Raw genomic sequence first — 25,922 nt, 5'->3', positions numbered from 1 at the left:
TTCTAAGGGTTTCTATTTTTTCTTTAATTTGATTATTTCACTTGATGTAAGGATTTTGCTCAGAATATCTAATGATGTCCAAGTTTAATAATTGTATTACGTTTATATGATCTATGCTTCTCGGTGTTGGTAAATGCCACACAATTTTATAAGGACAAAAATATGATTAAATACACAAACATTGGCAAAATCATTGGCCAGATGAATGTTGTGACACTGCCAAAAATGAACTGTCAGTAGCAGTGTGGTTATTCATGATCTGATTAACTTTGGAAAGACAGCTGAAGGATTTAAGTGACAAATTTAAGGTGGGTTGCAAAAAAAGTATATGAAAATCAAAGGGCAGCTGTAATAATACTGGTACAGTTGTAACAGACTGACAAGTGAACACGCTGCCAACTAAAAGAATGGAAAGAGAGATCTTTTCTGGCCATTCCAGATGGCATAAATTGGTGAAATCTCATGTCAAAAGGAACAAATCAATAGATGTCTGTGTTCACAGGCCTTATTCAAGAAGCACATAAATACAAATTATACTTTAACTTTCTAAAGTAGCTTTCTAGTCTAAGGTAATTATTTTTCTAAAGATGTTTCATAGATTAAGAGGTTCAAAATAGAACATTTGAAAAGACAAAAGGGTTATCTTTGGAAACCAAACTCTTAAGTGCTTTTCCATTTTATTGCTAGAAATCAATAGATTTCACACTTTTACAGTACATAAGTTTTTTCTTTTTTCTCATTTACGTTTTTTGCTTCTCCTAAGTTCTCTGCCTCTTACATATCTGGTTTTCTAATTCAGGAAATGAAATTTCCTGTTTCATTTTCCCCACGTGACCCAGCAAAAGACTGGGCCAAAGCCCAGCAGGGTCTGAAGGGAACCCAGCGCTGCCTCCAAGTGCCTCTGAGATGTGAGACGCCTGGGCCTTGCCCGTGAGGTCTGGGTGCCCTTGCACCGTAGGCTTCTGTGCACCTGCCAGTGACATCAGCTCTGACCCGGCCCGGTTGCTAGGTTACAGGCATTCTGGGCCGAGAGGTTCCAAACCGCCTCACTGTCCTGCTGGGATCTGGTGGGAGAGGCAGTTGACGGCTCCTGAGTGTACTGCTGTTTGGGCTCAGCGGACTGAAAAGCATGAGTGGTGCTGAGGGGCTTGCGACGCCCTTAGGCTCGGCCAGGAAGGAGGGTGTTCACTCGAGGCATGAGAGTCGCGTGGCGCCCTTGGAATCCAAAAACAGCTCGCAGCGCCATGGTGCTGTCAAGAAGACTGAGGGTAGCGGGAGCTACCAAATCGAAAGGAAGGATCTCAGGAAGATCCACAGAGCCGCCTGCAGCGGGGACGTCCCGGAAGTGCAGAGGCTTCTCTTGCTCCGTCCGGGACGCTTGAATGACAGAGACAGGCAGAAGCGGTGAGAGGGCTGCGAGGCCGGTGGCCACAGGCGGCCCCGGGGAGGCGGGGACCTGGGAGAGGGGCTCACCTGCCGGGGCTCATCCAGGTGATGCCAGCCCTCCTGTCACCCAGGGCGCTGGGCTGTCTTCCCCGGGGTGGGGACCCTACCTGGGGTCCAGGGCCCAGGTGGACTCTGCGGGCAGCAGAAATAAACACTTGGGACCCACTCATCATTCCCCTTACAGAGCGCTCTACTGACACGTTCAAAGGCATTTAACTAAATATCTGTGATGGACATGAACTCAGTATTCACAGCATTTTATTTTTGATGTTCACAATTTCAGACATATTGTCATATCCTATAGAAAAGTGCGTAACGAGAAAGAAACTTCCCATCATAGGTCGACTTGTGGGCTAAACATTCTTCCCATACAACCCAGCATCCATTTTGCATCAGTGTACAGCTATGTGTGTGTACCTACAAGTGACCAACGGACACTGGGGATATAGTTCGTGTTTATAGTGAGAAAAGGGATTTAAGGTAAAAGAGAAACAAAATTCCCCTTTCCGTCCACAAAGCGTGTGAAGGAGAGGAGCCACGGCACTTACACTGCTGCTTCAAGTTTAACTTGCTTTTGGCTTTTCAAGTGGGCCACTTGGTGATCAGGACCACGTTTAAAAAATATAGTTGCCTTTACCCGTCAATTCCAAATACTCAAGTATCTTTACGAAATGATTAGGTAAGTTACATACAATTTATTTTTCTCAGCACTACTTAAAAACAGCAATGCATTATAAATTACTCACATAAGCAGTGCATGCATACCGTGAAATAATATACAACCATTGAAGGTGGTATAGATAATAGATGTATGTTGACGTGCAAAGATATACTGGGATAGATCGGAAGCGAGAAAATAAATCGGTTTCATTACACACACACACACACACACACACAAACAGATTAGTATCTTATGTTAGCTGAAAACATGTGCAAATTGGGATAAAAGTGATAGCTGAGCATTTGTATTATAAGTGAAATTTTTGTTTCCTTTTAAAAAAATCTGATTTCTACAATGAACATATATAGAAATTCAAGAAAAAGCTTATTATTAGTGAAATAATCCAGGGGGACATTTCATTGATTTCAGGAATACGAATCTTGCGCAGATGAAAATAATTTTCTATTTTATTTCATTTTTTACATTTTTAAAGACTGGCATTTTCGGGCAACTTTTTGCCCCTTCAGGAGTAAAGGGAACCTTTTTCCTTGCCTTTCGAGTTCATGCATATATATTTTTATATACGCTTATGTTTTGTTATTACATATAGTTTGATTGCCTATAATATGTGCATGATTTTTCATTACTCTTTTCAGCTGGGTCCTTATGAAAATCAGAAATCAAAAATAGCAAATAAAAGTGATTATTACTATTGCAGAAGTATTGCTTTACTGTGTAAATTTTTTCCTTAAAATTATTGAACTCTCCATTGGTAGTTATCCATTATTTTCACCCATTTGTTCATCAACTCTAACCTGAATACCTAGTATGTACCAGAAGTAGTCTACTCAGGCCCTTTTCAATCTGTCTCTCAGGCTCTTTTCACCCTTAAAATGTTTCTGTTGACCTGTATGAGCCAAATGAAAAATTTGATGTGGAAGCATTAGAAGCTAATCTCAATGGGACCTTTTGCTTCCTCCTTTCAAACAAAGGATTTCTGCAGTTAGGACGTTGTAAAAGGTAACCAAACCGGCCACTTTGAAAGTGTACAAATACTCATAGTGATCAACGGAAACATCTGATTTTCATATAATCTATAACACTAAATATTGAATAAAATGAGCCCTCCCTGTTCATTTGAATCCTGAGTTTCCTTTGGCTTCAAGTTTCTTGAAAATCAAAATAAGAATTACTTTTAAAAACTTGTCTTCTTCTGTTTTGTTATTTGAGTCCTCTTTCCCCACAGTGGTTTTAAGAACCAGCATTGATTTCAATGGGAAGTGCAGGACTAGAACACAATAGGTCTTTTGTATGTACAATTATTTCCCTCCATTTAAGGTGCCATGGACGGCAGGGTGTCCACTCTTGTGTGTACCAATAAGAAAGGTTTTAAGTGGCTGCCAATCATAGTTACAAGACATTCTGAATTATAAACTGTCTTCCAAAGTCAGAGGTGTTAAAATTGAGAAACTAGTATCTTAGAATCACTGCCATACAGTGTCCTTTCTAATCCTTAAAACATATTTGCAAGGTATTTAGAGTGATGTCATTTTGCTTAATCGACAGGTTGTCTTTGCGAAGTAGTAGTAATAGTAACCACTATAATCATATTATCTAACAATTATTCAGCTGTGTTTTGTGGTAGGAAGTGTGTAGCCAACTCTTTGCATAGATGTCAGTTGAGCATAGATGCACAGCAAAGTCCTGTGTCCTGTGAGGTGACTACTGTTTTTATGCCCATTTTGTTGCTGAGGAAATCGAGGCCCACAAAGGCGAAGGGATAGCTAACAAGTGACAGAGCTGAAGTGGGATCAAACCCATGTTGAGCTGAATCCCCGGGTCATGTCCTCTCTCACTCACATAGGCTGCTCTTTCATTCAGGTGGTGAGTGACAAGAGCCAGTAAATATTGTCCTTGTGCAGAAGCAAACTCCACATTGGTTTAGAAGGCCTCGGAGTAGCATCTCACGTTCACAGTTACGTGAGGAATTGCATGTTTGAGACAGTGCCCTGTAATGTCCTTAAAAGCCTTGTCACCCTCATAGGACCGCTCTGCATCTGGCCTGTGACTGTGGTCGCCTGGGAGTGGTGACTCTGTTAATAGAGAGGAAATGCAAGCTGAATCTCCAAGACAACAAGAAGCTGACAGCTCTGATGAAGGTACGTGGTAGCCAGCTATGTCCACACCAGACGGACTGAATGATTTAGAATGAAAATGAACTTGTCCTGATTACTTAGAACTAATTGGGGAAAGTTGTGGAATATCTACTTTGAATTCCCAGAATTGACCGTCTATTTCTGGGTATAATCCACAGGCCGTACAGGCCCAGGAAGAGGAGTGTGCGAGTTTCCTGCTGGAAAACGGAGCTGATCCCAATATAAAGGACGAGTGTGGCTGCACCGCTTTGCACTACGCGGTCCTGGTTGGGAACACAGCCATTGCCGCAAAGCTGCTGCAACACCGGGCAGATATAGAAGCAACTGACAAGGTATCGATCAACAGGCGTATTTACCCAATATTTGCAATACACGTCTCTTTAGCCACAAGCATTGCATTTCTAGTAGGTATGTATTGCATACTGTACATCAGGCCCCGTCACCACGGAAACAACTCCAAAGCCAAGTCAGGGAGGCTGGGAAATGGGGTGTCTAAGGAAAGGGCCCAGCTCTGCCTCCCAGCTCCCATTCCACCCCAGAAGGAAGCACTTGCTGTTCTGCGTGGAAGTGGGTGCCAGGCTCAGAGCCCACCAAGCACTGAAGTTCTGGGGGGAGGGAAGTGATGAGGGGGTGGCTTCTGTGCAGGCAGAGCCTTAGGACATGGGCGCTGCTGGGGATGGGTGGGAGGAGGAATGGAGACCTGGTACCCGGCAGGGGGAGCTGGCGGTGTGCATGTGGGGGAGGGGAAGCAGCAGGCCACAGGACCCTGGCACCCCAGGACCCCAGGTTTCTGAAGACTGCGCAGGAGGGTCAGTCACGTCTGGGCATCTAGCAAAGACAGCTGCCTGTGCTCAGAACCCCTCTGCCAGCCACGGCCCCTCTCAGGGTCTCCACCTCGGAGTGGGGCTCCTGCTCAGCCTCATGCAGGTCCTGGGCGGGTTGCAGGTGTACAGAGGGAGGAGGTGATGGGGCCGCGTTCACGCGCTTTTGCTCCTGGACGTACATCACCTCTCGCCACTGCGACCCCGGCAGGAATGCTCTAGGTTGACACCGGTAGGGTCAATTTCACTTGTTTGCAATTCAGGCAGTTCCCTGAATGAAAACATTTTGAACTTAGTTGCCGAAGATTGCACTTTACATGCTGATACTACTAAAGAAGTCGTAGAAGGCACACCTGTCTTTTATGTGCTTATGGCAAATATTTGTAAAAACACAGTTTGTCACAGGGAAAACTGTCTTTTTCCAATATTGTTTTTCTGTCTGAGTTTTTGACCAACTAATGGAAAACAATGCAGGAAAGCAAAATTCGCCTTGGCAATAGGCTTTCTCTTAAAACTAAAACTAACAGAAAAATTTCACAATTTCACGGAAATCTTCATGCTCTTCACATGTTCCTATGTTATAAAAAGGTGATTTATATGAAGGTGATTTAGCTCTCATTGGCCAAAGCTTAAGAGGGAAAAGGAGAGAGCACTCAGAGGAACGGTGCAGACTGACTTGGAAATTTGGCCAGGGAGGGGAAATACCAGAGAGGTTCTTAGTTATTTTTCCCATTAATTTCTATGTTTAGGCAAGGGGCTGTCCAGTTTTCGGGGATAGTAATCCTTAGTTGAGGAGAGAGAGTTAGTGAGAGGTAAGCTTGCCTGGAGATAGATTCGAGGAGGACACTGAGGCCACAAGATTTCAGTGAATGGTGGCGAGTAAGTGGCAAACAGGAGGAAGGGACAGATAATTAACTGACATACAATCTTATTTTGGCGGAAAGAGCCACCTAGATTAAGACTCTAAACTCTGCCGTGCAATCTAGATGTCTTGATGGAGAATTATCAATAATGAAATCCAGTTGCATTTTGAGTGGATTAGTCTTTTTTCCACTCCAACCCAGGAAATGATGTGCAGTTTGGATAATTGACATGTCTCTTACACTTTTCTGTTATTTGTCCGAATCCTCAAATGACCGAGGGAATTGGCCACGTAGGCGAAAGAACAGACTGAAGTGATCGGTACTGCAGTAGATCTCAGCTAGAATTGTTCTGGCGAATCACAGTCACTTGAGGAACTGTGCAAACATTTACAGGCCTGGGCTCTTCCCTGAAAGTTTTGACTGAGTAAATCTAATAAGTCCTGGATCTAATAAATTCAGACACAACTCTTGGTTCAAAACCACTAAATGGATAAGTGTAATGTATCACTTCACAGATTTCAAAAACGTAAGAACTCTCTAGAAGAGGTTCAGTTTGGGATGGACACTTCCTTCAGCTCTCTTCTTTCCAACACTCTTGGCCTGACTTTGAACTGTCTTTACCTGTGGGCTCAAGCAGTGAAAGGGAGTATCACTGGCGATATCTGCTGGCTTAAAGAAGTTCACCTGTTTCCTTTCAGTCATTACTCATTCACTGGCGCTCAGAGAATCTTTAGAAATTTGCTGATGGGTAGTCTACTAACAAGTAGCATATGACCCTTTAAGAATTTAGCATCTTAGTGCATGCGCAAATCGTTTGCTCAATAAATGTTTATTACCAGCAGGGTTTTCCTGCAATAGTAGGAAATCGTGAACTTTCCTTTTAGTTGAAGCTGTGCGATAGACTGTCTCAGTATGTCTGTTAAGTTCCTAGAGCCCTGGCATAATCAGGATGGCAGGTTTAAACATCAAAACATCAAGAGCCTGAAGTTCGTACCAATATAGATGGGAACCATTTCAAAACTTTAGTTTCAGTGGTTCTATGAGTAATTTTCCATTGGATTAACAATCTGTGAAAAATAAGTACAAATAGACTGTGGTTTGAATAAGTATTGGGAAAATTATTCAAGTGGGTAAAATGAGTCTAAATGACAGTTTTCGTTGCATGTCGGTGCCCAAGTTTTTGATAAAGCATACGAGGATGATACCAAAGAAAGGAACTCTTTTACATACAAATATGCACATTATACACGACCATTTGGAAAGAGCAAATATAAAATCCCATGTCAGCTAAATGTGTCCTCTGGGTATGTTTAGTTTCCTCCATATGTTGAGTCAATATTGACAATTTTGGAGACTCACACAGCAATCTGAATGTCAAGAATCTCTTACAGAATCAAACCTAGTCCCCCTTGAGCCTTGACTATGCTGCACCTCTTACATGAGACATGCGTTCTCTCGTTCGCTACTGGCCTCCCCTGCGTTCTTCTCTTACTTGAGTCAACTACTTTGCCTCCGTTAGCACTGGAGGTTATGATTCCTGTCTTATAGTACACGAGGTCTGACAATTAAGTTCGCAAAATCATTCTAGAAAAAGTACTACATACCTCATTGCTGAATGTCACTATGGTTACACTCGAAGTACTATCCCTGGGAAGCTATGAAGCGACGCCAGCACCTAGTCAACCCTTCAAAGCAATTTTGGAACGTTTTGTCTGGATTGGCCATCAGAACTGTCATCGTATTATTCTTGATAAACTGAGTGTCATCAAAATGTCTTCCTTTCAATATTTTCTTTCACTTCGGGTAAAGAGAGAAGGCATTGGGAGCCACATCAGGTGAGTAGGGTGGGTTTCTGATACAGTTATTTGTTTACCAGCTAAAAACATTCTCACAGAAAATGCCCTGTGAGCTGGTGCATTGTCGTGATGGAAGAGCCATGAATTGTTGTCGATAAGTTCAGGTCGTTTTTGTTTTAACTTTTTCACGCAGCCTTTCAACAGTTCCAAATCAAGAACTTGGTTAACTGTTTATCCAGTTGGTACAAATTCATAATGAGTCATCCCTCTGATATCGAAAAAGGTTAGCGACATTGTTTTGACTCTAGGTTTGGACTGATGGAACTGTTTTGATTGTGGAGAATTTGCTGACTTCCGTTGTGCACTTTGACGCTCTGTTTCAGGGTCTTATTGGTACACTCATGTTTGTTTCCTCACTAGTGATAACACGGCCCAAAACATCATCTTGACTCTCAAAAATGTCTTGGCAAATTTGACTCTCCTTTGCTTTTGTTCATCAGTGAGCTCCTTCGGGACCATTTTTGCACCCACCTTTCCTATGCGAAGATTTTCAGTTCAGATTGTCCTAACTGTTTCTCTATTGATGGTTTCTTGCTCTGCTCTGCTTCTCACAGTCAGCGATCAATTTTGGTGCACAAGTCGATGAATTTTTGCAGTGTTTTCCTCAGTTCTGCTCGTTACTGGCGACGCTGATCTCTCTTTATCGGTGGTGCGTTTTCTCCCCTCAGAAAAACATTTAACCCATTTGTACACTGCCGTTTTCTTCATGGCATTATTCCCATAAACTTGGACTACAATGTCCCTGATTTCACTGCCACTCTTGCCAAGTTTAACAAGAAGTTTAATGTTTATGAGTTGCTCTAATGTGTGTAGCTCAGACATTCTCACGACAGCACACAAAAACACGCAACCACAATGATGAGCACCACTCAGCAAGACACCGCCACAGGTCGACACAAGCACATCTCTGAGACATCGGCATACCAAGGTTATGAAACCTTAGTGAACTGTTTGTACAGCGCTGCCAATGTAAATGCACGGTGGCAAATTCTCAAACTTAATTGTCAGAACTCTTATTTTGATAAACATTTCAAGATTTTCAAGACAGTCTATCTTGACTTATTATGTCTATTTATGTTAGTCTCTTTAGAACGATTGGATTTTTCAAGTTAGAGTTCCTAAGTTTTTTTGAAACCCTTTCTCTTTATATGTCCCATATATAATAACAGTCCCTTTACAATGCCTATATGTTTTATTAGTTTAATCATAGTTATAGTTGGAGAGTTTATGCATATTGCAGATAGTTTTATATCTTTCTCCTTAAATTGTTCCTTAAAAATGCAAGTGATTTAGTCACTTTCATTATGCTAAAAATAATCTATATGAATCAGTACTAAAACGTTGATTGATAAGGTATGATAGTTTCATTTCTGATTTATATTTTTCCTAAAATATGAAATAATTTTAAGTAGCAATTGAAATGGAACAGGAGGTAAAAAGCATATTTTTTTTCAAAAAGTAGGTATCCGTTAGCGTCCCACTATTATCATTATAACGGAGACGAAAATTCATATTGAGCTTTCCGACAGCTAAGTTAAAAATCTATCATCTTCCTATCGCAGAGAAGTCCTGGGCCATTTAGTCATAAGCAATCAAAGTGCATTTGGAGCCTGAGTCTTTTTAACTTACAGTCCATTCCCTTAGTGATCCTTTTGGAGCAAGAGAGCCTGAACGTGACATCTGGGTCCTGAGAGCACTGATTCAAGAGAAGCAAGCGCGTCTCTATAAGCTGGAGAAAACTTCACCGCTGTTGGAAAGCTCTCAAAACTGTGTCCCTGAAATTCTATCTTTTCTCAAACGTTTCTGTTTGCCACAGAAAAATGTTGTCAAATCGGAATTAAGCAAAAGTGAAATATTTCTTTAGTAATAGGCATATAAATCACAGTTTTGTAATATTTCTCACACAGAGATAATCTTCCTGGAATCTTCCTACTGGGGCTCAGTAGGAAGAACTTCTGGTGAAGTACATATTCTTTGGAATATAATTTAAAAAACACTACTCCAGAGATAAACATTTAAGTTATCAGTTCAATAAAAATACTGAACGCACTTACTACTGTGTTTTAGAGTTTGTAGTTACAGAAATGAAATATAGCCCCTGCCCTCAAAGGCTCTCGGTTCAGATGGGGAAGAATAAAATAACTGCAGTTATACTACGATAGAGGCTTTGATAGGAGCAAAGATTCTTGGAACGTTGGGCCTGTCAGTGTTTGAAGGGAGTTCTGGGGAATGAGCTTGCAGTTCATCTGCTGGGGACGTAGAAGGAGGGTATTTTAAAGGGAAGGAGCAGCTGATCACAGCACAGGGGGCTGCTCTTTATTCCCTATTCTTAGTGTATGTTTAAGTTCAGAGGATTTTTTTGAGTTTTAAAATTCAGCTTAGAAATATGTAATTTCAATAAATTGCTTCTCTGTTTTACAGTCTGGTTGCACACCATTTATACGTGCTACACATACAAACAATGAGGAAATGGTGGAATTTTTAATAAAGAAAGATGCAAACATAAATGCAGGCGATCAGCTACAAAGGTATAGTTGTTTCTTCTCTTTTTCTTAACCTTAGTATTATTCTGGAGTGGTAACAATCGCTCGTGTCAGATTCAATCAATAAGAAGAGGATTAACTTATAATTATATAGTGAAAAATACCAACACATCATCTGTTGGGTTGAAAAGCAATTATTCTGACTGGGCAAGAGGAAGAAGCGTATCCTGCAGGATTCATATTCATATTTATTTATAATATTCGCTGATGCTATTTGTCAAGGAGTTTTTGTTCGTATGATCTTATGTTAGCTAATGGGTGTTCATGTTAATTTTACTGATTTTGTATAGTATGGGCTCTAACTTTTCGTTTATGATACAACGTTGGACTTAGTCTCTCTGATAGTTTTTTTAACCTCTATTTTGCATACAATTTTCCTGAAACGTTGCACATTAAACACAAATAGGAGTTGATTTTGTCTTTTGGATGACTCTGCTTTAAAGCGTTTTCTTGGGAGAATACTGATGTCACTGGAATTTCCCTATGTGACTATGAATGACCACTATCAGACATTCATCAGTTTTTTTCTTTTTTTATTTCTAGTCTATTTTGATGTTTTCATTTTTTTGGTTGAGTAGAAGGGAGAAAGACAACTTTCACCGAATAAACATTTTATTTAATGAACACAAGTCATAGGTGTGTAATGAAGAAAAAAGAAATGGGATTTCAAGTCACACAAGACGGGGTTTAACGCCTGTCTTTCCTATGTGTCACGTGCGTGACCTTGGGAACATTACTGATCATCGTTAAATATGTTTCCTGATATGAAACAAGGATAATATTATATCCTTCAAGTGTGTTTGTGTGTCAGATTATCTAGGATTTAATATAGCGCCCAGCACATGCTTATCAGCATCATTAAGCACAACTCTTGAGTGTTATTACTAGAATTATCATTAATATTATTGTGTCAAGCCTGCCAGGTAGCTTTAACTTACCTGACTTCTAGCTGACTTGGAAGTACCAAATATCAGACTAAGGAAGAAACAGGAAACTCTTCATTGAAATCTTCACCCACTTCAGATAAGTGACCTCAGCATAGTTGCTTGTCTAATAAAGGACTTTAACTTAGCAACTTCTGTGCAGTACCCAGCTGGGGCAGAGGTTTTTGTTTGTTTTCTTTTTCTTTTTCTTTTTTCTGTGTCCCTTCATTTTAGCCTTAGACATAATTTACAAACATGATCACAAAAGAATGTAAATGGTCCATTCTACCCAGACAAGCAGTGTACTGAGCTTGGTAAAGTCTACCCAATTAGCTGTTTACATAACTTAAAGTTCCTAAGGGTGAAATTATCTCTCTGTTATTTTAGAACGGCCCTCATGTTTGCTGCAAGGGATAACTTCCCAAACATAGTCACGCGTCTGCTTCAGCAAGGTGCTGATGTCTCTGCTACAGATTTCTTTGGGCGGACTGCAAAAGATTTCGCTCGTTTACAAAATTTGAAGATGTAAGTGTTTACATTAAAATGCTAGTTATCAGGAAAAAGGGCTTTAGAACAAGTTAAGTGTCACTTCCTGTGTAACAGGTGAGATGTCACAGTTTGGTTCAGGCAGTTGGGGAACGGCAGAGAGTTACTGGATGTCCTCAGCCAGAAACCAAACGAAAGGTCAGACGAGTTACAAGTAGCACACGGCACAGATTCCTTATTCCAGAACTTTGAAGACCTTTATCCCAGGGTTCTCAACATTCTCCATTTCATTCCAAGTACAACCCTTGTGCATTGGGTACAAATAATGTCCTTTCTCTGATTTTCCAACTAGTTGTTTGGGGTTGTGAAAGCTTCAGCATTGCAGGAAATCCTGTATTTTCCGGAGGCCATCTGCTATACTCTCCCTCTTGAATGTTTCTAGAAGCCAAAGGGTTCCCTAAGGCTAAGGGAGACCATTGTCTTTCACAAGTCAGATGGAGAGGGAAAGAAGGTCGTTCGGATCATCTCTTGTTTCCGTCGATCTGTTGCTGCACGGTTGCTATAGAAATGAGTCCTGTACTCACGACTGACCTTTGCTCCCAGGTTTCCTTGCTGATCTGGAATCCTCTGGGTCCGTGGTTTTCCATACTTGGACTTCAAAGTTCCAACATTCCTTAGTTTCCACCCACCTACTTGTGTGCTCAGCCCCTATTCCAAAGCACCAGCACCCTGGCCCAGCAGCTGGGCCTCCCAGCTTTAGCCACACAGAGCCTTCCCCCCACACTGGAAACCTATGCGGGACCCGCATGTCAGCCCAGACCTTCACGATGAGTTACCCTTTGAGCGTCTTGTTGTGTCTACTGCTAGCACATGTTAGTTGGCACCGTTCTGAGCTGTCAGAGAGGGTCAAATAACGTGCAGGAGAAGATCAGACTTTCCTTTCTCCTCTGTTATCAGATCTGTACTCCGAGGCCGCTTGGTATCCCCTAGAGCCCCTTCCCGTAGGTCCCCGTAGGTCCCGTATCGCCCTTCCCAGAGTAGTGGGCACTAAGTTTCCAGAGATCCCTTAGTTAAGGTGGGGCCCTTAATTAACCTAGATCTGTTTTCCAAATAATGAAAATCTCCCAAGTGACTTGAATCTCCCTCAGGTTTCAAAATGGTTTCAATTGTGCTTCACAGGGAAGCCAGTCAACAGAAAGCCCTGAATCTGAATCTCATGTAGGTTATTTAACACTAGAATGGCTGAGCCCACCCATGACTCATCAGTATGCATGTGTGTCAGGAGGGTCATATCTTCCAAGTCAATGGGGATGGACAGGGAGGTTAAGCATCGTTCTAATAAGACCTGCGGGTTCAGCGTTTGAGGAGGTGGAGAAGGGACCATAGCAGTCCAAGCCAGGTTTCACTCTGTTAGTTCTCTGCCTCTGGTGTGAGTAGCTATGGGAATAGTGGACTGTTATGTCATCTATTTAATGAGGTAATGTATTTCTAAATACTCTTAGGTACAAATTGTATAATAGCTGAGAGGTCCTGAATTACAAACCAGAAAGGAAGAGTAGCTAATAACTAAAACTGAAAACATTTTCTGAAAACTGCAACATTTGAATGTTAGAACCTATGAAAAACACACACTGGGGTTTATTTGGGAATCCAATATAGTTCCAAAACTAAAGCTCGAGAAAACTCATTCCGTTGCCTTACTATTTCTCTGAGCCTCTTTTTGGTTCATTATTTCATTGAATCCTCTAACATCCTGGTAAAATAAGGCAGTGGATGCTTGTTTTATAGAGGAGGACTTTGAGCCAGAGAGAAGCACTTTGTCCGAGAACTGAATAGCTGTGGGTCATAGAGCTAGGACTTCTCAGTTTAAGACCCTTGCCCTTATGTCAAGCTAACTCCAATAAATTGAACACTAATGCCCTCAATTCATGACTGGTTCACCTTACTTTCTTTGTCTTCTTTAATCACACGCTTAATAAAAAGTTTGTAGAACGTACAAATTTGAAGCACATGGGATGATTAAAGTTTTATATTAGCTCTGATATTACCTGAAATGCTCTAAGAATTTCATGTCTTTGATAAATGTTTTTCATATCAGTATTAAGACAGTAATATCATCACCTTTTTTATACATAGCATCCAACAACAGATTACTGATTATGAGAAAGCAGTGAAATCTAAAGTGTTTTCTGAAACTAGCACACTAGGTAAGACTTCTGATAGTGAATTTTCCTGGTGGTCCTACCATAGATAAAGTTAGAGTAAAATATTTTTGCTAATGAAAGAAATGTAAGAAAAAGAATGTGTAAACTGCATCTGTATGTTTTTCTTTCTTACTTAATTTTTATAATAGTCCATCATTCAGCATTATTATAAAATTTTATTGTAAGTAATTAAAATCTGAGACAGCGTTGTGTGAAAAAAGTTCATTTATTTTATCACGATCTCTAAAATCCCATATGATCTTTGTGTAAATAAGAAAGAAGATTTTTTCAGTTAGTATGCTGTGTTTCCCTCTATAATTACCTTGTAATGAATTGGACTTGTTATAAAAATGGAATCTTTTCTTTCTTTAACGTTTACTGCAAATGGATTACATCTAGCAAATGAGTACTTGTTATTACTCAGTGCTTGGTCTCACTAAAAATGTAATGAAAACTAGGAACTCAACAATATCCTCCCGGTCCTATAAACAAATTGCAAACAAGAACTACAAAACTAGCCAGTGTGCAGCATCCCAGAAACATTTTTTTTTAAAGCTCTCTACTCATAGTATACAAGTCAGAAAAGCAACGCCTTTTGAGAAGCATAGTTTTTTCCACGGAGATATACCAACAAAGTCAGTATTGTCACCTTCGTTGCTCATAAGTCAAAACGGAATGAGACATGTTGACTTCATTAGAAGATGATCTTTCCCTGTGTTTGTAGGATAATTGTCATGACAGTGTAATTTCTCTAGAACAGGATGCCCTGTTGCCATCAGTCAAAGTAATAAGGATATTGTTGACATACTCCCTGTGCTGTGCGCTACATCCCTGTGGCTGCGATATTTTATACCTGGAAGTTTGTGCTTCGTGTTCACCTTCTTTGTCATCCATCCCCTCCACGCCCTCTCCCCTGGCATCCATCAGGTTGTTCTTCGTAGCTGAGGGTCTCTCTTGTGTGTTTGTTCGTTTTTGTAGTTTTAGATTCCACATATAAGGGAGATCACACGGTATTTATCTTTGTCTTATTTCACTTAACATAATACCCTCTAGGAACATCCACGTTGTTACAAATGGAAAGATTTGCTTCTTTTTTTGTGGATGAGTAATACTTTATATAAATGTACACACACACACACACACACACACACACACACACACACATCCTCTTTATCCATTCACGCATGGAAGGACACCTGTGTTGCTTCCATATCTTTGCTATTGCAAATAATCTTGCAGTAAAGATAGGGGTGCACACTTCCTTTCAAACTCGTGGTTTTGTTTTCTGTGGATAAATACCCAGAGGTGGAATTGCTGGATCTCATGGCAGTTGTTTTTTCAATTTTTTTGAGGAATCTTTATACTGTTATCCACAGTGCCTGTACCAATTTACAATCCCACAAACAGTGCACAAAAATTTATTTTCTCTGTTTCCGCGCCAACATTTGTTATTTCTTGTCAACTTGATCATAGCCATCTGACAGCTATGAGGTCCTATGTCACTGTGTTTTGCTTTGCGTTTCTTTGATGGTTAGTGAGGTTGAGCTCTGTGTTTCTTTAATTAGGGTGAAAACTGAGAGGCTCGCATTGGACCCCCCATAACATTTACAGGTGGAGTACGTCACATGCTCATTCCTACAACACTTAGTGGTAAACCAGTGACTGTGATTAGCTTAGTACAATCATTTTCTTTCTGGAGCTGAGCAGAGGCCACCTTCTCTGTGTAGTGGGACAGTACATATCCACACAGAGTCGTGCTTCTTCAGCGAGAATGAAGACTAAGGAATGGCCAGTGGGCAGGGAGCCAGCAGTGGTGACTGCAGTGGGTCCAGGCAGACTCTCTACCGTGGAAGGAAACGGTAGCAGAGGGTGTACTGATAACACTGGAGTCACAGAGTCTTTTCTATTATCTTGCAATTGGAGATACAACAGAAAGAGTCTGTTTCCTGTGTTGTGCGTTGCTGCAAAGTACAGTGCCCACCGACCCAGCTTCCTAATGAGAGGGTGTTTCATCCCAAAGTGAACACTCTTGGCTGAAGAGATGGAAACGTTGTACTGTGTAACAGCAAAATAAGTGTACATTGCTGTAACTGCGTGTCATGATGGAATGAGGAAAATCATGCAATGTCCTTTTCACATTGTCAGTTTATGATACTGATTCTACCGATGATACCATTGTCTCTCAATCTGATGGGTGTTGGTTAGTTTCATAATCATTGAAAACGGGACTTGACTTGTAGGTATGAAATTTTGATACACGCCGTTTATTTTTTATTTGATTTGATTTTACTCACATATATGTTATGTATATCTAAGAGAAGTAAAAATTCATAATATATTAATTTCCTACCAATAGTATCATTAATATGCACTCTACTATAGTCTCCAGAAATCTGTTTTATCACAGTATCAGTCTGATAAGTTAAAGTTCTGCATTTTTCTAGTGTGGATTTAAATGTATTTTAATTGTTTTCTTTAATAGTGGATGAGTGTTCTAAGAAAGATCCCGTAAGCAGGTAAGATTTTATGGATTTCTAAAAATGGCGTGTTCACTAAGGGACTGCAGAGAACCGAACAGTTATTGAGTGTCCTGCTCTGGGCCAGGCCCTGTCTTATCTACTTACCAGTTGTTAGCTCATTTGTCAACACAATAGCTTTGCAAAGTGGCTGTGCTGTTCCGGCTCCTTTTTATGAATTAGACATTGTGATTCCGGGAGGTTGATTAATTGACCCATGGTTCCCTAGTTAGCAAGTGGCTGACCTGTGCTGTGACCTTAGCCTGCGTGGCTCCCAAAGCCATTCTCCTGTCCCTCAGCCTGTCCTGAGAAGTTCCTGGGCAGCTCTGGAGTCAGGATTCAGATGCAGGTCAGAGGAGCTCAGAGAGTCCAATTTAGTTATATGTTAACGCTGATTTAGAGTTTTTCCTAAGAAACCCGGTTAGTCCAAGCATTTGTCTTCAGATAGTGGACAGTGTTAGCAGTAATGAGAACCTGGTTTTCAGCATCAGAATTTAGCAAAAAGTGAGCTAGCTGTGGCCACAGAACTACAGGCTTTACATGAGCAAGACCTGGTCAGTCAGGTGGTTTGGGGTGTAATGCCATCTACCCTTCTGGAGATGAATTACTTTTCCGTAAGTGAAAAGTACCTATGTGTAGGCCATGTTGGGTTAATGAAATTCAGCATCAAATTAGAGGATATTTTTAATTGATATCTCAACTAACAGACTTCCCAGTCTGGGTTTCCCTTCAGGGTGGTTCCTTTACCTGGTTCTATCAAGTTGTTTTCCTTTGTTCCCTAAAGTCTTTCTTCTTCTTCCATGAGTTTTCTTGATTTTTTAATTTCTTTTCTGGTTTTTTTTTGGAGTTTCTCTTGTGTTATTTTTTCCATTTCTGCCAGCTAAGTCGTCCATTATTTGGTAGAAGCAAAAGCATCTAGAATTTCAGGGGTTTAAGGAAGGTTAGGAGTTAATTATTTAAAACACCCTCTGGTAATTTATGCTGTGATTAACGTTTTGGTCAAGTGGTTGTTCACATGGAGGGTTTGTAACTCAAAGACATTAAAGTGACTTATTTGAGTCTAAGTGAGTGATGGAAATGAGCTTTAAATTCAGATTCCTAAGCCCATACATTTCCTACTTTATCATCCTGTTGGCGATTGTTCTGCTAATAGAAAGGTCTAATGAACACACTGGAAGCTGATCAGAATGGAATTAGCAGGAGAATCCAAGTTTCAAGACACCAGTGGTTCGCAATAGAAAAACGGGTTTTAGAGCAGAGATCACAGATCCGATCAGGCCAAAGGGATCAGAAGAGTGGGCTTGGTGACAAGTTAACACAAATCAAAATAAGATTGACACAGGATGTTGGCAGTTGTGTAGAAAAGTAGATAAAAATAAGGCTTCCAAGGGCGTACCGCTCTGGTTGCTGCTTTTTCATTTGGGGAAACTAGAAAATTCAAAGTTTCTATCTGAAATATTAAAATAATTTGGGCCACTGGAACGGTTCTCTTTAGAGCAAGCAGGAATGTGGTACCACCTACCTGCACCCCAGCTTACAAAGGAGCCTTAGCTCCTTTCCAGCCCTAGGTTACTGGAGAGATTGCGGAACTGCAGAGATCTGTGGCCCAAGGCAGGTGTCTCGTCACCTCCACCGCTTTTCCCAACTCCCTCATGTCCTTCCCATGTGCATGGAGGGTTGGGCAGAGGAAGGACTGACTGTCAGATCAGTGATGGAGATGGGGAGTTGGTAACATGCCTGCATTGGGAGTGGATGACCGAGACTCCGTTTAGCTTGCTTCCCAGGAGCAAGGAAATAGTGGGTCGTTTGAGGCCGTCCTTGTTTCAGGAGTCTGCGCCTTCATAGGCTGCAGATTTCAAGGTTGGAGGTTGCCAGGGAGCCCTGAGGATGAGAGAGCTGGGAGTGGGAAGGCTAACAACATACACATTTGTTCTTTGACTTTTGTGCTTGTAACTTGCAAACATTTCAGGGAACTCACTGTATTGTTTTAGGATGAAAGGAAAGAATGGGGTCGTCTTAGTCAGTGCTTTCCATGTTAAAGAACCAAGACTGCCATTTCTGAGTGACACAGATGAGTCTCTGAAGCGGGGCAGACACTGGAGAAGTGCCAGCGTATCTTTCCACCACGATTTAGGTCATCAGATTCCTCGCAGTTCAGGTTACAAAAGTTATGTCAGCCATTAATTGGATTTTCAGTGCAGCCTTCAGGACTTCTGGTGAACACAAAGTAATCTCAGGCTTTGCCAATACATTCGCTGTGACTGTTTGCTGTGGAAACTTAGAGTGTGTATCTTCACACTCTTTCATAGGTTGGGAGAGTTGGAGGCAGAAATAGAGCATGGAAAACTGTTTTAAAACAGGCCAAATTTTAATTATATCAAGGCCCTTCATTTGATACGCAGATAGCTGAACTACCACACCGTTTTTGTTGTTGTTGCTTTTGTAAAGGAAGGAACTCACTTATTTTTCTTGTGTATCTTTACCCCGCAGTCTTCCCTGCAAACCTGGCATTGATGGTTCACGGTCTACACCACAGGATAAAGACTTCAATGTTGAGCCCAAGGTAAAGTGCACCTGTGTGAAATTAAGTTCCTTACTCTGCATTTGGTTTTGTGTAGTACTTTCTCTTACAGTTTAGTAGGGGTCCACCTATCATTGTTTTATGTTTGTATTAGAAATTGGTGGAGTAAACCAGTTTATAAGATAGGACCAGTTGAGGTGTTTTTTGTTTGTTTGTTTGTTTGTTTGTTTAAACCCTTCTAAGTACTGAAGATGGGGACGAAAAACCAGAATGGGCTGGGAAATACACTGTGATAGGACAATTATATTGGGAGGTTTCTCACAGCAGAGGAGATATGATATTTGATGAAAGGGAAAGATTCTTAATGCGACATTTATTTACACCAGCGTGAGTTTTATACACTTGCCTAAATGAAATCTTTAATGGATCCAGTTACTTATTGTAATAGTCCTGAAATCTTTCTGAAGCCTTGCAGTTTTAAAACTGCATAGCATATCTTTTTATTTTGGTATCATATAGTTGTGAGGAGGAAATGTTTTCTTGTTTCTTTCTTGTTACTAGTTCTTCAGTTACATTCATTTAACATTTGATATTATTTTATATTAGTTGCACGTGTGCTGGGTCCATCATTTAGATTAAAATAATAGTGGAAATTGCGGAAAGTAGAACTGAATTTCTTTATCTCAAAACCCATATTAAAAGGGATTCCACTGTATGCTAAATCATTGCATTATGAATATATTTAAATGTCTTCATCCGATGGAAAAGTACATGTTCTGCCTAAAATGATGATTCTAGAAGCAGTGATTCTTAATAACCGTATGGTAAAATGTCAGATTTCAGAAATTTTTTCTTGTTGTTTTTAATTTTTTTTATTTCCGTTTCTGTTGACATTCAGTATTATGTTAGCTTCAGGTGTACACTGTAGAGGTCAGTCATTTATATACCTTACAAAGTGATCCCCTATCAGTGTGGTCCCCTGGGCCCCATACGTAGTTATTACAATATTATTGACTAGACTATGTTTGCAGTACTTCTCAGCCTCATGACTTTTTGTAACTGCCTATTTGGAATCTTAATCCTTTTAACTTTTCCACCCAGCCCCCCAAAAGCCCTCACAGCGGGCCGTGATCAGTTTGTTGTCTGTATTCATGAATTTTTTCTCGTTTCTTTGTTCATTTATTGTGTTTTAGATTCCACAAATAAGTGAAATCATGTGGTATTTGTCTTTCTCTGTGTGACTTATGTGACTTAGAATAATACCAGCTAGGTCTACCCATGTTGTTGCCAGTGATAAGATTTCAACTATTTTTAAATGTCCAAGTAATATTTTAGTGTATAAGACGTTCAACAGTTAAGTCTGCGAACTCATCCTTGAATAAATGCTGCGTATTTCATTGATGAATATCACTATTGTCACCTTCAAAGCCATGCACTTAAGGCAGCGCCTAGTTCACCCTTCGAAGCAATTGTAGAACTCTTTCTGGAATGGCCATCAGAGCTGTTGACATATTAGCCTTGATGTAATGAATGTCATGAAAATGTCTACCTGTCAATATTTTCTTTGTCTTTGGCTAAAGAAAGAAATCACTAGGGGCCACATCAGGTGAGTAGGGAGGGTATTGCAAAACATTTATTTGTTTACTGGCTAAAATCTCCCTCAGACACAGTATCGTGTCAGATGGTGCATTGTCGTGATGCAAGAGCCATGAATCGTTCTCAAAAAATTCAGGTCGTTTTTATCTAACTGTTTCACGCAGCCTTTTCTGCACTTCCAGATAATAAACTTGGTTCACTGTTTGTCCAGTTGTACAGATTCGTAATGAATAATCCCTCTGATATCAAAAAAGGTTAGGAACTCGTTTAGACTGTTGATTTGGGTGACGGAAATTTTGGTCATGGTGCATTGGCTAACATCCAATGTGCACTTTGACGCTTTGTTTCAGGGTTGTGTTGGTACACCCATGTTTCATCATCAGTGACAACATGGCCCAAGACATCGTCTTGCCTCCCTAAAAGGTGTTGGCAAACTTCACTCTCTTTGCTTTTGTTCATCAGTGAGCTACTTCGGGTATATTTTTGCACACACCTTTCTCGTGCCAAGATTTTCAGTTCAGATTTTCCTACCTGTGTCTGTATCAATGTTTAGTTTGGTACAGAAATAAAAAGTCACAATCAGCCCATGATTCTCACGCACAATTCAATGAATGAATTTTTGCAATGTTTTCATCAGTTCTGCTTGTTACTGGCCACCCTGACCTGTCTTCATCATGGCGCATTCTGTCCCCTCAGTAAAACGTTTAATCCATGCGGACAGTCTTTTTCTTCATGGCATTATTCCCATGAACTTGGACTAAAATGTACCAGATTTCACTTCAACTCTTGCCACGTTTAACAAGAAGTTGAATATGTGTTCATTGTTCTAATTCAACCTCAGACATTCTCGCGGCAGCACACAAAATCACGCAGCACCAAGATGAACACCACTCAGCAAGATACCACCCCATCGACACAACTAGAGCTGTGAGACACTGATATACCAAGGTTATGAAACCTTATCGAGCTGTTTGTACAGTGCTGCCTATGTAAGAGCTAGGTGGGAAGTTCACACACTTGCTTGTGAGACTGCGTATAGGTACCACTCTTCTTTATCCAATATTTCTCAATGGACACTTAGCTTACTTCCGTATCTTGATTAGTGCTAATAATGCTCAACAAACCTATGGCTTCAAGTATCTTCTCGAATTAATGTTTTGGATTTCTTTGGAGAAATACCTGGATGCAGGAATGCTGGGTCTCGTGGTAGCTCTAGTTTTCAATTTTTGAGGGACCTCCGTATTGTTTTCCATTGCAGCTGCACTGATTTGCAGTCTCACCAACACCACACGAGGGATCCCTTTTCTTCACCTCTTCACCAACACTTGTCTGTTGATGTATTGATGATGGCTATTCTGACTGTGTGAAGTGATAGCTCATTGCGTTTTTAATTTGCATTGTTCTCATGATAAGTATCATTGAACATCTTTTCGTTACGTCTCTTGGCCACCAGTGTGACTTCTTTGGAGAAAAATCCATTCAGGTTCTCTTCCCGTTTTTTAATTCATTGTTGTGTTTTTGGTGTTACATTTTTTGAGTTCCTTATATATTTTGGATATTAACCCTTTATTAGATGTATTATTTGCAAATATCTTCTATTCATTTGGTTGTGTTTTCATTTTGTTGAAGGTTTCCTTTGCTGTGCAAAACTTTTTAATTCGATGTCATATATATATGGGTCTTGTTTTCTTATCCATTCAGCCACCTTATTACCACCAGAGTATACAACATTCTCTCCGAGATGATTTTTTTCACTTTTTAAATCCTCTTCAGCAATCGGTTCATTTCATATTATTCTTAAGAAACTTTATTAACTTTGGTGTCCATAGTTGTTAAAGCTAAGTTGAAAATTCTTTCATATCTCAAACTCAGACATCCTGGTCACTTGATTTCTTAGTCCCTTTCTTCTTTCAGTCCTGCATGACAATCGTTGATGTATTTGAAGACTTTTAAATCTTCAACTTGGATAATCCTCGTTTTATTACTGTACTTACACTAGATTTTCCCTGCAGTATTTAACTACCATGTTATATGCAGTAGATAGGTAATTAGACTTCTACTGTTCTCAGGGAAATAAAGAAACCATGTGAATTTTAAAACGGGTTTTATATATCTTTCATACATATAGCAGTGCTTCAAAATGACTTGTGATTCTGGAATCACGAAAGAATTTCTCTTCTATTTTAAACTTATCTTTTACAAATTATTTTTAAATAGTTGTCTTCTAGTAGCATCATGAATTGGTGATTGACAATTTTTTTCATTAAACTTAAAATGTTTATTATGATAATATCCCAGAAATAAGAAGTTACATATATCCATAGAAGGGTATTTTATATTTTAGGTTTTGAAATATGTAATTGAAGAATTGAATCCCACGTTTCTATACGTCTGCTCTTGTTTTATTTTTAAAGTTTCACAAGATCTGTGTAGGCTTTACATTATTGAATGATATCAGCTGAGTATGTTTTATAAACATCTATCTCCTTAAATCATACGCTTTTTCTGAGTAAAGTCATCTATTTCTACTTAAATGTATCTATCCAGATTTTCCTTCTAAGTCCCCTGGCTGGCTCAAATTTGATATGTCGCAAAGTGAACTCATGCCCCGAAACTTCCTTTTTTCCTGACTGTCTCTAGTCTACTCTGTCATCTGTTTTCCCCAACCTAGCAGATAGCACCATTGAAATACCGAAGCAAGAAAAATCCTGGACCCCAGCTCTCCCTGGAATCACCACATCCAGTGACTCACCAACTTTCATATTTTCTACGTGCCTGCCATTTTTTAGGAATTACTACCGTAATTCACTTTCTCACATTTAATTTTGAAGGACTCTTTTGTAGCATTGCATCCCTTATGTTTCCGTTTAAATTGCAGCTGGAGTCACTGTCCTAAAATATATTTCCAATGATGCAGCAACTCTGCTTGATGAATGGCTGTCCATTACATGAGGGTAAAATTCATGTGCTACCTGACACTTGCCTTCTTTGGCTTGGTTCTGATCTTGCAGTTTTATCTCTCCATCCCATTCTCAGTGGTTCCGGTTTACCTCGTTCCTTTGGTGCCCTCCCTTCCTATATTGACTCATACCTCATGTTTTTGTTCCTGCTGTCCTTTCTAGAATCCCTTCTCTCGCCTTCCCTCTGTACTTAGCATAACTTTCAAGGTGCAGCCCAGCTTTGCAGCACCTCCTGAGCTGCACTTACTCTACTTTATTCAGTTCAAGTGTCCAAACAGCCAGTGATACTTTTCTAACGGTTCTCATGTACCTCTACCCAGACTAGAATTAGGACAACTTCTGGTATTTATATTTTCAGCTTCTCTGCGGTTGGCGCCTATGATTTGATGAATACGGTTAATGTTTGTGGTCTTGAAAACTGATGGAATGAGTGAGTTAATGAGCAAGTAAATGAATATGCTGTGTTGTTAAGTTGGGTTTTTGTGTTGTTTTGTGTTTATAGGACAAACCAACAAAACCGGCAATCAGAAAAAAAGAAAATGGTATGGATATTATTGAAAGTGCTCCACAAGAGCACACCAAAAACGATAATTTGACTCACGTTGATGGAGTTCACCAAAATAATAGAAGTGGTATTTTAATGACTACCTATGCATTTTTAATAGCTTCAATGTTGGTAGAAAAAAATATAGCCTGTGTAGTTCGAAATGTGATATTCATTTCTATTAAGTACTTTTGTTTTTGCTAAGTTTCTTCAAATGTATCACAACTACTACCAACATTTCTTCTTACAAATATATCAACCCTCTGTAATTCTTCTCTACTATGACTTTTATCTGATATTCAAGAATGGAGATAGACTTGAATGTGTATTTAAAATGCATAGTAATAAATATTCACATTAATGTTTCTGTGATTGCATTTTATAGTCCACATGTCAGCATTAGGATTAGGAGAAGAAGAAGATGTAAAATCACCCGGGGATTCTGAGGTACTGTCTTTCTTTATTATTTTTATTACCATTATTATTTAAATATCAGCATTCAGTGATGTGGACACATAGGAGGTAGGCTTTGACTGTACTTCGTCACCTCTGCATTTCCCCATACAAATTGTTTTCTCATGGTTTAACCTATTATTAATACAAGAGCTATGTGCTGAATATAATAAGACTGCCTAGCACAATTCTGCTAACTGCAAGGTTCCCTGAAAGAAGGCTGTGTAGTACAATACAAAACACCGAAGCCTTCAAGGTCATAAGGAATCAGTTGGGGTTCTGAAGTTAACTTTCCCCGAAACTCAAGAATTGTTCCAAGTCGACCTATGGCCAGATATCTGATCGTGGTTTTTGTGGGTGTGTAAATGTCCTAATGAGATTCAGAACGAAAGCGTTTGGAGTGTAGTTGTTTTATAACTGGGAACGTGACAAGATAATGCGTGGTACTTCAAAGTCTTATTATATTTGTATTGTCAGGTAGATCTGCAAGGAGCTTTTCCAGGGCAGGAAGAACATGGTGCATAGTAATAAGTAGACAGGATTCTACTAAGAGCACTTTGGCTGAGCGCTGGTTTAATGTGCACGTACATCAGTATTGTGTCTGTGAAAGCATTTACTCGCTCCTTCCACGCAGTCTTGTTCAGTTAAAAGAGCAGGCATTGGGTAACTTTCTGCCAACCAACTTGTGGTAATATAAGTACAAAGTAATGATGAGCAAATCTGAGGTGAAAACTGTGAAAATAGATAGGAAGGGAGTGATTTTGATATATGCGTCTGCTGCCTAACGATACAAGCAGTTTATTTGAAGCCTGGGAACGTGTTAGCATCCTGGATTGGTCACCCACTAACTATGGGATCTTGGAAAACTTTTTAACCTGCCCATGTCGGTGATCTGATTCATACGATGGTAGTCACACCTACCTTTCAGGTATGTGTAATGAACAGATGTGATAGCAAAAGTGCAAACACTTTGTAAACTGTAAAGGGTGCTGTGGAAATATAAGACACAGTGATCACAGTGGCTTGTAGTGACTTATTAATATCGGGACACTTTCCATAGCCTGAAGGACAAGGAATGGCAGTGGTGACAAGAACAGAACGGGAAAGTTACAAGGGACATGTGGATTTCTAATTTGAGGGTGTTAAGGTTCAGGAGACTGTGACTGGCCATGTCCCAAAGGTCTGTAGTGGTTTGGGGCGTGAGGCCTTCTTGAAGCAAATGTCTGTTATTGGATACCAACTGTGTGCCGGGCAGTTTGGCACTGAGTGTAGACGTTGAGGGGGTTAAGCTGTCGTGGTAGGTCCAGAAAAACAAGTACACAACGCAATCTTCCCATAAAGAAAATGGAGACTGTTAGGTAGAGAATAAGGGG

General features: G+C 40.1%; 1 protein-coding gene across 2 annotated transcripts in view; it reads left to right on the top strand.

The window, feature by feature from the left end:
• Window positions 1-25,922, top strand: part of LOC148759173 (ankyrin repeat domain-containing protein 26-like) — a 68,265-nt gene that overhangs the window by 13,544 nt on the left and 28,799 nt on the right. Inside the window, exons 1-8 of one of the 2 annotated variants that reach the window (XM_088801281.1) lie at window positions 894-1,404; window positions 4,152-4,266; window positions 4,422-4,595; window positions 10,225-10,331; window positions 11,657-11,794; window positions 18,966-19,038; window positions 24,055-24,094; window positions 24,482-24,543. In XM_088801281.1, coding sequence (XP_088657407.1) covers window positions 1,130-1,404; window positions 4,152-4,266; window positions 4,422-4,595; window positions 10,225-10,331; window positions 11,657-11,794; window positions 18,966-19,038; window positions 24,055-24,094; window positions 24,482-24,543 — 984 coding nt within the window. In that variant the 5' untranslated portion in view covers window positions 894-1,129. Of the gene's footprint in view, window positions 1-893; window positions 1,405-4,151; window positions 4,267-4,421; window positions 4,596-10,224; window positions 10,332-11,656; window positions 11,795-18,965; window positions 19,039-24,054; window positions 24,095-24,481; window positions 24,544-25,922 lie in introns of those variants that run through there. The other variant, XM_088801493.1, reaches the window with a different exon arrangement.

This window comes from Rhinolophus sinicus, chromosome 1 (genome assembly GCF_057876585.1).
Source record: "Rhinolophus sinicus isolate RSI-liver-muscle chromosome 1, RSI-T2T, whole genome shotgun sequence".
Classification (NCBI taxonomy): domain Eukaryota; kingdom Metazoa; phylum Chordata; class Mammalia; order Chiroptera; family Rhinolophidae; genus Rhinolophus; species Rhinolophus sinicus.
This window is presented reverse-complemented; position numbering and strand designations above follow the sequence as displayed.